This window comes from Chlamydotis macqueenii, chromosome 1 (genome assembly GCF_036417535.1).
Source record: "Chlamydotis macqueenii isolate bChlMac1 chromosome 1, bChlMac1.mat, whole genome shotgun sequence".
Lineage (NCBI taxonomy): Eukaryota > Metazoa > Chordata > Aves > Otidiformes > Otididae > Chlamydotis > Chlamydotis macqueenii.
Genome location: NC_141556.1, coordinates 141,575,780 through 141,587,957, shown reverse-complemented (window position 1 = coordinate 141,587,957; position 12,178 = coordinate 141,575,780). Strand labels below are relative to the sequence as shown.

Genomic DNA, 12,178 nt, shown 5'->3' with positions numbered 1-12,178 from the left:
TCGATAAAAGGAGCAAGTACACAAACCAAATACCATATAATGTAGAATTCACCAGCAGCACCAGTTCTATCTTCTGAGACTAGACAGAGCTAGAGAAGTCTAGTCTATGGGGAAAGGCTGTTTAGTAGGGCCTGTTGCAATAGGACGAGGGGTAATGGTTTTAAAATAGAGGGGGGTAGATTTAGATTGGAAATTAGGAAAAAATTTTTACGATGCGAGTTATAGAACACTGGAACAGGTTGCCCAGACAGGTGGTGGAAGCCCCATCCCTGGAAACGTTCCAGGCCAGGCTGGATGAGGCTCTGAGCAACCTGATCTAGTCAGGGATGTCCCTGCTCCTTGCAGGGGGGTTGGACTAGATGACCTTTGAAGGTCCCTTCCAACTCTAACCATTCTATGATTCTATGACTCTAAGTGTCATACATTTTGATTAACAGCTTGATTAACAATGTGATCAAGCACATATTTGATTATTTGACTGCATTTAATACTGCAGCACAGAAGTGTATCAATTTAAAATAGAAAGAACAAATCCTCACAAGAAAAGTTTGGGCTTTCATCTTCAGAAAGAAAAAATAAGGTGTCGGAATGGAATGGCAATCTCTGGAGCTAAGTGGGTACCCACAGCATGTTCACTGATTTTTGTCATATACAAAAAGGGAGTTCTGTGATCACTCCTTTAATTTCTTTTCCACATTCAAATAGATGAAGGATGTTCTTCAAAAAGACCACTTACCCACCATCCAGTCCATCTCCTCTACATTATCTCCATATAGGCCATGTCTGCTTCTTCCCAGAAACTTCTTGGTGGTAATGAGAGGTGTGTGAACATGCAAAAGTGAAACCAAGAGAAGAAATGGTCTACGCTTGCTTCTGAAAGAAAATAAAACCATAGTCATTTCTCTGCAAACTGTCACTCAAATCAAAACATAACAGTAACACGGTAGTGACTATCCCAAAAATTATTATTGGGTTCTAGACATTTTTTTTTTTCAATTTTGACATCTTTGCATTTTTGAGGTTTTGGGAGACAGAGGGGATTAAAAGACTCTTCAAAGATTGTGGTTCTAATACAGAATACAAGATCAAAACAGTAATGGGTCCTTACTTTCCTTGGTCTAAAATCAGACATGTAGAATATCAAATAAATAACTAGGCAAGTTCATAGGCAAAAGACTGACACACTCTCAGAGGCAAGAATAGGACTTGCTTGTTTAAACTTAAACATGGATGTCACTGAGCATCTGAGACATTCTTATGGAAGAGGCAGATACAACAACGCTCACACAGGGGAACCATATCCCTTTAACATCAGGCCACACAAGTTATCCTGGGAACCTGACGTCATCTATGCTCAGAGGTTCACGGAAGAAATTTACCTTACCCCAGTTTCCCTTAAAAAACCAAACAACCCCTAAACCCTGACAGAAATATTATAATTTTATTCAGGAATATACCCAGACTTGACACATGAATACTTTTAAAAACTTAGTGGTTTGTTCAATTCAATTTGAGGTTACTACTAGTATTGTAAATGAAGGACACCTTTGGAAAACAAAACAAAACTCACGATCACTCTCCTGTTTGTAAAACATTAATTTAATATGACACTTTCTATGACAGTCCAATTCATCAGGCTAAGATATTTTTTCTCTTCCTACTGGCAGAAGGCCCAGTCCTTGGCAGGACTCCTTTGTATTAAGTGAACATAACAAACACAAAAATATCATCTTCCTTTTCCTGAGGAGCTAACAAGCTATGTATAAGATGAAGGATAGCAGTTGGATGCTGACAGGTAGGGGGATGCCAGAAAACAACAAATTACTGGCCAGCATCAGGATGGGTAATTCAGCATGCCAGCTGCCTAACTTAGTGGTGTATGACACAGAAATCATGTTATTTTAAAAAATCCTTAAAACGTGATACAACCTGTGTTGGTTACCTTTCAATGAATGAAACTGTCTCCTTCAGCATATTAGAAGTAGTTTTTTCTACATTCATCGGTTGTTCAGTGATATCATGGTTTCTCATGAGGATACAGTTCCAGTACTTGGTGAAACCATAGCTGGAGAACCAGGAGATGAAATACAGGAGACCACATATGGCCAGACATACAATTATTTTCCATTGTAATGAGAATAAATTGGTAAGTTTTCCAATCAAAAGAGTAAGCACCCCGAAGATGATCATCTGAGTGTAAAGCCAATATGTATCTTGCAAAGACTTGGCCAGTTCAGGGTCATCTGTGCCTTGACACTCATTCAAAAGGGTAAAAGGCATCCCATAAAAATAATCAAAGCCATGATTTAAAGGATGGTGGCAGTGATCACGGCGCGATTCGCAGTTCACACCCATATGCCACTTCCCTGAAAATATAAAATGAAGATCTTAAATCCAACATCATTACTCTTGAGTGTGTCTGCCCTTATTTCTAATAGGTTGGCTGCACTCTTCTGTCAAGGAGCAGCCAAGGGAGGAGAGAGAGCTGGTGTGGAATGGGGAAAGTCTCAGGGAGCAATCATGCATTGGCACTTTGCCTAAAACACGTGGTTTTCCTCACCTATCTGTTAAAATTCCACATAGGGCAATGGTCCAGCTCAGACACTTCCCTGAATAAAGAACAAACATGGCTGCAATATTTCCTGCTTATTATTTTTCACACGATGAAGTCGGCATTCATTAATGTGTAGCCTGATGAGGAGAAACCAGAGAAATTCTTGTGCCAAAAGAAACAGCTAAGTGCAAAAATATGAACTAATTTACACACAAGTTTTATCTGACCTTCACAGTCTAGGAACAAATTTCAGGAAGAAGGTGTACATATATTAGCTCTGTGTGTCTATATTCGTCCTAAAATGAGTAGCAAAAATAGGCCATTTCAATTCTACAGTACAATTGGACATATCAGAATGTGTCATACACTGATAATGAACATTCATGAAGTCATATTACAGAGCAGCGTAATTATCCTGACATTGAAGGACAGATAGTCTATAACCTTGGGCTTGGGGGCTGTTACCTACACAAATAACTTCTGAGAACTGCCAGCCAGCTCTGTCCTTGTGTGTATGAATGTAGTTTACCGTATAAGCCGTACCAGACTGCAGTGAGCTAGGGGAAGTTCACTTCTTTGCACAGGCTTGTGTGAAGTCAGTACATCACTAAGACTCACTTCAGTTTAGGAACTAAATGACAGCTCAGTGTGCTGGAGACAAGGAGAGGTGTGAAAATCACAGTAATTACAATTAAGCGCCTGACATATTTGACTATACCAAAAAGAGTTTAAAAATGAGAGGTTCTTGAAAGACAGGGCCTTTAACTGCTGTTCAGGCAAAATTAGCAAAGAGTTAATAGGATTTTGGTTTTTTTTGGACATGTATTCTGAACTAAACCCCACTGAAGTCAGCTTTTTTTTTGTCAGTTTCTTTTTGCAGAAAATAAGGCACTTTTAGAGTCTTAACTGTGATAATAAGCAGGATGTGTAAATAACACAAAATCTAGCCACCAGATACCGTTAACGCCACTCTGGTGTCTGGGTACCAACTGGCAGATGTTTTTCTGCTCTAACAGATCAGTGAATATCTCTGTTGGTCCTTCCTAAAGCAACCTGTACCGGGCAAACAAGATTCTTTCATTTGTATTTACTTCTGTTTGCAGTGTACTTCTATGTATTCCATACATCCTCATTTTGGATTTATCAGCTTTGCTGTGCTGACACTGGGGCTTGTGGATAGCATTCTAAAAACCCTGCTGATTTTGAAAGCTATGCATACAAGAAACTCTAGTTTAACTGATCCTAGACATTTTGGCAAAGAAAAATACCTACTGAAGTAGCCTCATTTGAATAACATGCAATGTAAAGGTGGCAAGTTGCTGTGTCTCATACCAACAAGAGCTGTAGAATAACCTTGCTGGTGCAGTATTCTGGCAAAAGTAGTTTCATTTGGTGGGAGCCCACCAGAACACCCATTCCAATAGAGAATCTGCCGTTGAGTGCTGGATCCCATGCCTAGAGAGGATTAACAGTCTTTAAATAAAACAAGCCAGATTTCATCTTTTCAGCCTTCTCAAGTTGTTCGTTCTAATGAATGGGACTCAGTTGCCTAAGTTTAGTCCCTTCTAATAAGCCATTCTGTATGCCCTGGGATATTCTGATTGATCCTCAGAACAATACCTCCTCCAAGACCCATGTTATTATCTACTAGTCCCATGCCAATGCCTCAGCTATCCTGAGGTGTCTACAAATTGCACTAAGATGCCTATGTTCAGACATTAGGCAACCTCATACAACAGACGTTCTATCCAAATATAACATTAAAAAAAAGTAAAGGGAAAAAAGAAGAAAATAAGTTTTATATAAAACAAAAGGCTTGCAGCATCAGGGGTACACGCTTCTGAAATGTATAGTTCATTATTACATTTCTCCTTTAGCAAGTCAGAATCACATCTGAGGAGCTATGGTGGTTATTACTGCCATATGCGGTAGCTGAAGTTTTCTGTCGTGGATTTACATGTCTGAAATAAATCTGTCTTAAAACATAATTATTAAGAACTATTCCACAGTCTGACACATTTCACTATGAAAAAATTTGTCAGGATATTCCAAATACTACACTTTACTTAATATAATCTTAATACCACTGACCATGCAGTATTTACACAATTTTCTTCTTCATGTTTCTACTCGGGGTGCTTTGTGCTGTTTGGACTTTCATTTATTTCTGTGTCATCACTTAGCCATGTGCTTTATGTGGGGATTTTCACATAGAAATCAATGACTAAATCTAGTCATTTTTACTTTTACCCACCTCACCGAGACCCCAAATCCTTAGATTAACTAGTCTTTAAAATGGTTTATTTAAGGGGATTTTTAACAGAAACAATGTCTAGACAAACTTCAGCGAACCATTACAGAAAAGCCCTACCTGATCTGATGGGGTATCTGCCAGTCAGGAAAGCTGCTCTGCTTGGAGTACAGACAGCAGCTGCAGCAATGTGCTGAGTAAGTCTCACCCCTTCCTTTGCCAGGCCATCAATGTTAGGGGTCCTAAAGAGAAAAATCCCATCTCTGATAAAGTCTATTACACAGAAGTTCATGGTATACTGCTCCTCCTAGTTTTGTCAAGGACATCACCATCAAACGTACAAAACACTCTGTTTATCTACAACTCAACTAGGAGAGCTCTATTGTATATATTTTTGAGATACTATAACTCTTTAGAAATGAATTGTCCATAGATAAATGTCTTATTATTATTAACTAAAAAAAAAAAAAAAAAAAAAGGAAAAGGTATTTCAGGTTTATCCCATATCAAAAGCTCATGCAGCATAGTGAAAAAGATTCCGTTAATAGATACAGTACAACACAATTTCCAAGGCTGCAATAGGTTAGAATAAACACAGGATATACGTACAATAATTCTTTCAATCAATCTATATACAGACTGATAACTGCACTATATATCATATAGACTGAACTGTCATTTCATAACAAGCCTACTAGAGTTGTTAGCTTCTATTAAATCCTCGTCTCAATCCTCGACATTTCAATCCAAGAGTTGTGGAAACTTAAAAATTATACTCATGCCTGACAAATACAGTGCATGGGCACATTTGCAAAGTTCTAATTTTCAACATATACACTCAAAAGTCCAAGAAAGTTGCTCAATCATGCTTTTATAGTTACTACTCCAGTAGGAATTACTGTGGAACATTTTTTTTTTATACGTGGTTAGAAAAGAATTGTATCTAGATAAACTAATCCATTTATAATTGATTTTTTTTTTTAATACTAAATATCATCAGTGTTTTTCCCACTGAAATTCGCCAGGAAAGGATAATTTATTTTGTAGAATACATTCTTACCTTATTGTATCATTGCCATAGCAACCCAGATCTCCAATACCAAGATCATCAGCCAGTATCAGTAAAAAATTGGGTTTTGAAGGATTTGAGATGCAGGATCTTGGAAACAAGCATAAAATTAGCCAAATGTTTAGGCATCTCCTGAAATTAAAAATAAAGAGGTAATGCTACAAAAACATTTGTAAGCTTTACAATAGACTTTAAATTATTATTAAAGTTTTATGAGGACTCAGTATAAATGCAAACAGCTACCAAATACTGCCAGCAGATGGAGCTCCTGAATATTTACAAAAGTTACTGAGTTTTCTAAAACAAGTAATTTTTTTTTTCATTTACACAGGAATTTTGTGTGTGCATTTCTTTACTGAGATTTGCACTGATCCCAGCACATGTTTCCAGTAGAATGAGAGGCTGCCTGCTTGCAAGTCTCCTGAGGCACCCCTTGTACAGGGGTGTAGGATGCTGCTGTTAAGGCTCCTGGAATGAGTGGGACAGGAGCATGGAGGTGGTTGGTGCGGAGGCACGCTGGTTATGATGGCAATGCCTTGACTATTGCATCCACTGCACCCAGTGCTACACACATCATCTGGAAAGTGGTCCTTCAAGTGTGCAGCAATGGGCTTAACCTTGGCTATCTTCCTAGAAGAATATCTCAGCTCCTCTTCATTGCTCAAGGTGTTTGCAAGTGGCAGCTTACAGATGTTCACCTGAAGTAAAATATGTATGCTAGAACACATCTACTGAGTGCTAGTTGATTAATAGCTACTGCATTTATGACATTGCTTAGTGAATGTATTATACTATATATTACATATACATTCCTAAACCTCCATGTCCTGTAAAAGTAGGGTAAAAGGCCTTGATATACAAATAGATCTAAACCTCTGTTATCTGCTTTTAGATTCTCCATGAATTTCAGGGGGAAGAGAGAGATCTGTTTACATTTTCTTAAGCACAACATTTAAAAGCCAGGAAAGACCCTTACTGAATATCTTTTCTTACCATTGTTTTCCCTGGTAAACTTCACGGTTTCCCCTTGTATGAAACACGTACATAGTCGGTCACATAAATTCTGGTGAAAAAGGAAAGAAAGGGAAAAAAAATAAAATCAGAGCCCAGCAGCTCTGGTGATCTTGTCTGTGAGGTTAGTCATTAACTGCCCCCATTACCACAATCATCTTGCCGCTGCCTGCGCCTGGCTACGACAGAGGTGGGCTGAACTATCAGGGCTTGATGAAGGCCCTGCATTCCTGAATGTGTGCTTGCAGAACCTTGTTGAACTGACACTGCAAGGCAGAAAGGGCACTTCTGAGGGGAGTTCCAAACTGCATGCTCTGCTGCCTGGTCTGACCTGTTCCCAGCTGCCAACAACTCCAGGAGGACTTGTAAGCATTTGGCAAGAAGGCTAAATGCCCAGGGCTTTAAAGAAATGGTAAAGGTGCCAATTACTCAATAAATGCACAGAACTGTTGGAGTTCACTGGAAGGAAGGTTTTCACCATTTTACAAACAGAAGGTAATGAGAAGTAAAACTAGTATCTCACTCTTCACTTAACCTCAAATTATCTTTAAAGTCCAAGGAAAAAAAAAAAGCTCACAGAGCTTTGAAACTACAAAAGACACCTCAAAGAAAAGCCATCCTGGAAAGTAATATTTACAGTGTAATTCTTAGGGAAGGGATTGTAACATTCTTAGGTTTGAATGCCATCTAGTACATTCAAGGAGCTGTTTATATCTGAATGTTACTAAAAACTGTCCAGAAACATAAATATCATTATGAGTCTTTCCTTAAAGGACTTCAAAGCTTAATGCCATTTATAAATTTAACAAACCAGTTTTTCTACCTACCAAGTCTATGAACTCAACCTGGACTTTAAAAAGCTAGAAATAACCTTTCAGATTCTAAATATTTAATTTTTGGCAAGGCAAATTTTATGAGTGGAAGTAACTTCCCATGCTTGCTGAGAGTGCACATTGCTTTGGACAAAGAATGGCTTGGGAAATGCACTCCTTTTCCTTGTGAATGGCCACAGACTAAGGGATCTGCAGAAAACACTGCACTGGAATCATGTAAACACTCATGCGCAGAAGTATGCATGAGAAACCAGCTCCACGAGGACTGGCATATGCTCATCTCTCCATACTGTACACTGAAGTATATTGGAGATAACATTCATTCCTTCAGTGTGAAAAGAGATGAAAATCTGAAATACCCTGTCCATGACAAATCTCTACTTTTCCACACTTCTTTCCATTTCAAGCCAGCACAAAACCAAAGATATTGCCAACTCTATTAAGGAACAGATTGAAGCTAATAAGAATATTTACTTTCTATAACAACTAAAAGCATGTTTGTTAATGTAAAGTCACTTCTGAACACAGAGAACTGAAAAGTTCCATCTCTACTAATGAAAGACCTGTAGGTTGTTTTTCTCCAAAATCAGCATGTTCTCCAGTGGGAAAACAAAGCATTTCCTGAGAGAATTTTTTTCTGCCTTTTTGGTACATGAGTGTTACAGTTACCTTGAATGTCTGAGGAATATTAAACTGGCCAGAGCAGAGTATAATCCTGCCCTATGCATTTCAAAGAATGAGTCATAAGATTAAAAAAAAAAATGCAGATAATGTTATTCTGACCAAGAAAATAGTATAAGAAGAGTCAGAACCTGAGGTCCATTGGTGATTTTTCTGAGTAACATCTAGGTACTTAGAGTCATAGAATGGTTAGGGTTGGAAGGGACCTTCAAAGGTCATCTTGTCCAACCCCCCGGGAGCAGTGACACCTTCAACTAGATTGGGTTGAAGGTTTGGCTACGGCTGAGACAATACAGGAAATGAGAAAAAAAACAACTTGGCCTCTATTAATGTGGAATTTTCCATAGAATCGATGACACTTCTTGCTCTCTATTGGCAAGATCCTGAAAGGCAGTACCGAGAGTTCATCCTCCCTGCCCACTAGCAGAATCAGAGATTAGTGGGAAAGCTGCTAGATCCCTCTGACCCAACAGCATTGGCTGTTTGAAGCAGGACCTTGCTGTGAATGCAGATGCCAGAAGCCTAATGTCACGCTTTAAAAAACAGGCTGTATTAATATGAAGCAAAGGACTCACTAGTAGGAGCTCAAATCTTTTATATGTATGGTAGCAGTACCTCAGAATCACAGCCTGGGAGCAGTTCCCCCAAAGCCCCAATGAACTATGGCCCCATAGGACAGAGCTGAGGTGAGGATCAGGCAAGTGCACAAAGGCACGAACCTGTGAGAAGGAAGAACTAGCAATGGCTCTGGTCCTTATCAATAATGGGAACTTCTTTAAGGTGCCTTAACAATGAAGGCAGAGCTCTGCCTTCTCAGCGAATGGAAGGCAGCATTGCGTTTATAGGGCTCAGGATGGATGATTAAGCCAAAGCTATTGCGATGAAAATGTTCTCAGCCTACACTGAGTAGCTGAGGATTATCACAGCCCTTGAGAGCTGCAGTGGAGTGCAGGAACCAGACAGATCTGGACACCTAAGAAATCCCTTGATTTCCCCATGGGCATTGGTAAGCTTTCCAAGCTGGTACAACAGCTCTGCTATCTTCCACTTTCTTCTCACAGGCTCATGCAGCACAGCCAGCTGCTGCTGCTGGCAGGCACACTGGTATTTAGACAGAGACTTTGTACAGCTCCTCAGGAAAGCTGTGAATTTTGAACCAGGTAGGTGCAGTGGTGGTATTTAAAGATATTTGGGTCTTAATACCACTGGCAGTGGCATAATTAAAATCAGCACTTCATGATTTACTTGCAAACTATTTTAGGAACACTAACGTTAAAGGATGAGAAGAAATACCAAACTTGTTTAAAAAAAAACAAAATGCAACAATTTGAATGTGCATTTTCTTTTATGGGATGATTCCTTCTGAAAGCAGAGCTCTCACTGACATCACTAGGAGTGTCATGAACCCAGTACTGAACCCTAGGGTTTGTCCAGTTTCCTTAGCTGCTAAATGAAAACAAAAAAAAAAACCAAAAAAAACCCCTTAATCCATAAATCTAACATCAGCCTCTAGAAATCAGCAGAGTTACTTACAGGAATACAAGAAAAAAAAAATCAGATACTAATTCCCTCTGTAAGCCACACAATTGTACACCACAATAAATGATCAAGACTAATAAAAAGGGCCAATCTCTTTTAACAATGTGGAAAACAAACCCTCATCTCAACATTTCTTCTTGCTCTGAAATACCTCTTCCTCTTTGGCGTGCTGAGCAGTCCTGATCCTCTCGGACGTGTGTGGGAGGAAGGGGGCTGGGACTCGCTCCTTTTCCTTTTACTCTCCCTTCCCCCCCTCCCCCCCAACCCCCCCGCCCCCGTCTCTGGCACAGAAGCCACCCGGGATCCCCGCCAACAAACTGTAACTGCTGTGCGGGTTTCACACGAATTGCAGGCAGAGTACAAAGTCCTTATTCTTGAAATACTGGAACAACATGGCTACTGCCTTTGCTAGATTCCCTATCCAGTTTATTCCTTGCAGATTTGTATAAAGCCTGCTATAGACGCTATAAAGCACTCAGAGGCCCCGGGGTTTTGTTTCTCCCACTGTACTTTTCCAGCCTTCCAGGTAGCATAACAGGACTGGCTTGTTCTCCCCCTTTTCTTCTGTCATGTTGTCTTTTCTTCTTTGTTGCATTTTCAGGAAAGGTAGACTTACCTGTGCTGAAGATATTAAAGGCACTTTCTTCCCCCACTCCCAAGAACTGAAAGTTTAGTATTCCACCTCCCTATTTCCTTCAGAACTTAACTCTACCCTTCATACACTGTACCCTTCAAAAGGTCTGAAGCAATTACTTAGAAGAGCTCTCATCTATTTGTTTGTTGACGTTTCAGTTCTCTGAGTTACTTGAATACAGTGAATGCTGAATTTGTTAGTGTTCTAGAGAAGTCAGTAGGAGTTAGTGAGGGGGAAAGATGAAGCAGCTTAAACTATTAGATGTGTATAATACTCATCAGGCTTAATCATGGTTGGAGGCAGTTTTTAACTTGTTGACCTCCTTGCACTTAGGACTGTATTAAGTTATTTTTATAAGATACAAGTTTTCAATTTTTTTACTCATATCTATTTGACTATATTACTTAGTTTGTATGATTACTTAACATCTTGTAATGCGTCTGATGCAAAGATTTTTCTCGAAAAAGTGTTTCTTGAAAAAGTTGTATTTCTCAAAAATTGCATCATGCTTTGGGAAAGATGGATCTTTAAGTGTTGCCAATAACATAAGTATTAATTTTCGTCTATCTTTGGTCCAAATGATTAAACTTTCCTGTCAGCCTTTCTAGACAGTTTACATTTTTCTCACCACGTGATCACTACTGAAGATGTGTCCATGCTGCTCCTGGCATGTATTAAGAAAACTACTAAACAAAAAAACCCCAACCCAACCCCACTCAAAACCCCCATATCTGTAAATTTTCTCTGATAACAAAACTATCTGGAGGCAGAAGAGACATTATTCTGCTAGCACAGACCCATCCTGTTCCTCACCACTACCCTAGTGACCTAATATAGAGGTAACAGCTGTGACTACCTATTGTCTTCAATAGAACTAAGCTTTAAACCATGACTTTTTAAAAAAAAAAAAAAATCTTTGTAACAATGAGGTAGAAAGGAGATTATTTTTATCTCTGCATTTTGAGCCCTGCAGTATTTCCTCCCCTTCAGCTAACTGTTTTTTCACTGTGCTTGAGCACAGGAAGCTGCTGTTTACTCACTGCTGCATACAGGCAAATTCTTTGCCAGTAAAACTTAATTTTTTGAGTTATTTTGTGCTTTATGGTGCCACTTCCTGTCTGGCTTTTTGCACACCTCTAAGTACTAAAAGAAAACACTGGCATTCATAGTAGTGAAGAACATAAATATTTAAATGACACAAACAGAAATTTGTAAAGTTGCTTTTATGTCACACTTATGAAAAAACAATGAAGATAAAAATAAAATCATTAATCAACTGGCCTAGCAAGCAAAACATTTGCAGGGGTATTCCTTGTGGAGAGGGGACACAACAACAACAACAGAAACTATAATAATCTGTTTCCATTTACTCAGGTCAGTCCCCCAGTTCTTTAGAGTTCTAGCAGCAGTTTACAATAAACTTTGAGTTTTTACAGGAGTGGATGAAGTCCTGTAATAATTAATACAATTAAAAGACCTAAAATCTCTGCAATTTCACTGTAAACTTATGTCTCCTTAGAAGGCCTGGCTAGGGTCACACCACTGCAAGACTTTTTGTTGTTTGTTTGGGTTTTTTGGAGGGTGGTTTTGTGTTGGTTTTTTGTTG

General features: G+C 39.0%; 2 protein-coding genes across 2 annotated transcripts in view; both read right to left on the bottom strand.

Annotated features, from left to right (window-relative positions):
* LOC104475347 (arylsulfatase D) overlaps positions 1-6,922 on the bottom strand; it is a 23,430-nt gene extending 16,508 nt beyond the window's left edge. The window contains exons 1-6 of the mRNA XM_086768483.1: positions 6,868-6,922; positions 5,866-6,006; positions 4,926-5,047; positions 3,887-4,009; positions 1,943-2,366; positions 737-873 (exon numbers count right to left, since the gene is read on the bottom strand). Coding sequence (XP_086624609.1) covers positions 737-873; positions 1,943-2,366; positions 3,887-4,009; positions 4,926-5,047; positions 5,866-6,006; positions 6,868-6,920 — 1,000 coding nt within the window. The 5' untranslated portion in view covers positions 6,921-6,922. The remainder of the gene's footprint in view (positions 1-736; positions 874-1,942; positions 2,367-3,886; positions 4,010-4,925; positions 5,048-5,865; positions 6,007-6,867) is intronic.
* LOC104483054 (arylsulfatase D) overlaps positions 6,875-12,178 on the bottom strand; it is a 22,883-nt gene continuing 17,579 nt past the window's right edge. Inside the window, exon 11 of the mRNA XM_086768471.1 lies at positions 6,875-6,937. Within this exon, the coding sequence (XP_086624597.1) occupies positions 6,927-6,937 (11 nt within the window). The 3' untranslated portion in view covers positions 6,875-6,926. The remainder of the gene's footprint in view (positions 6,938-12,178) is intronic.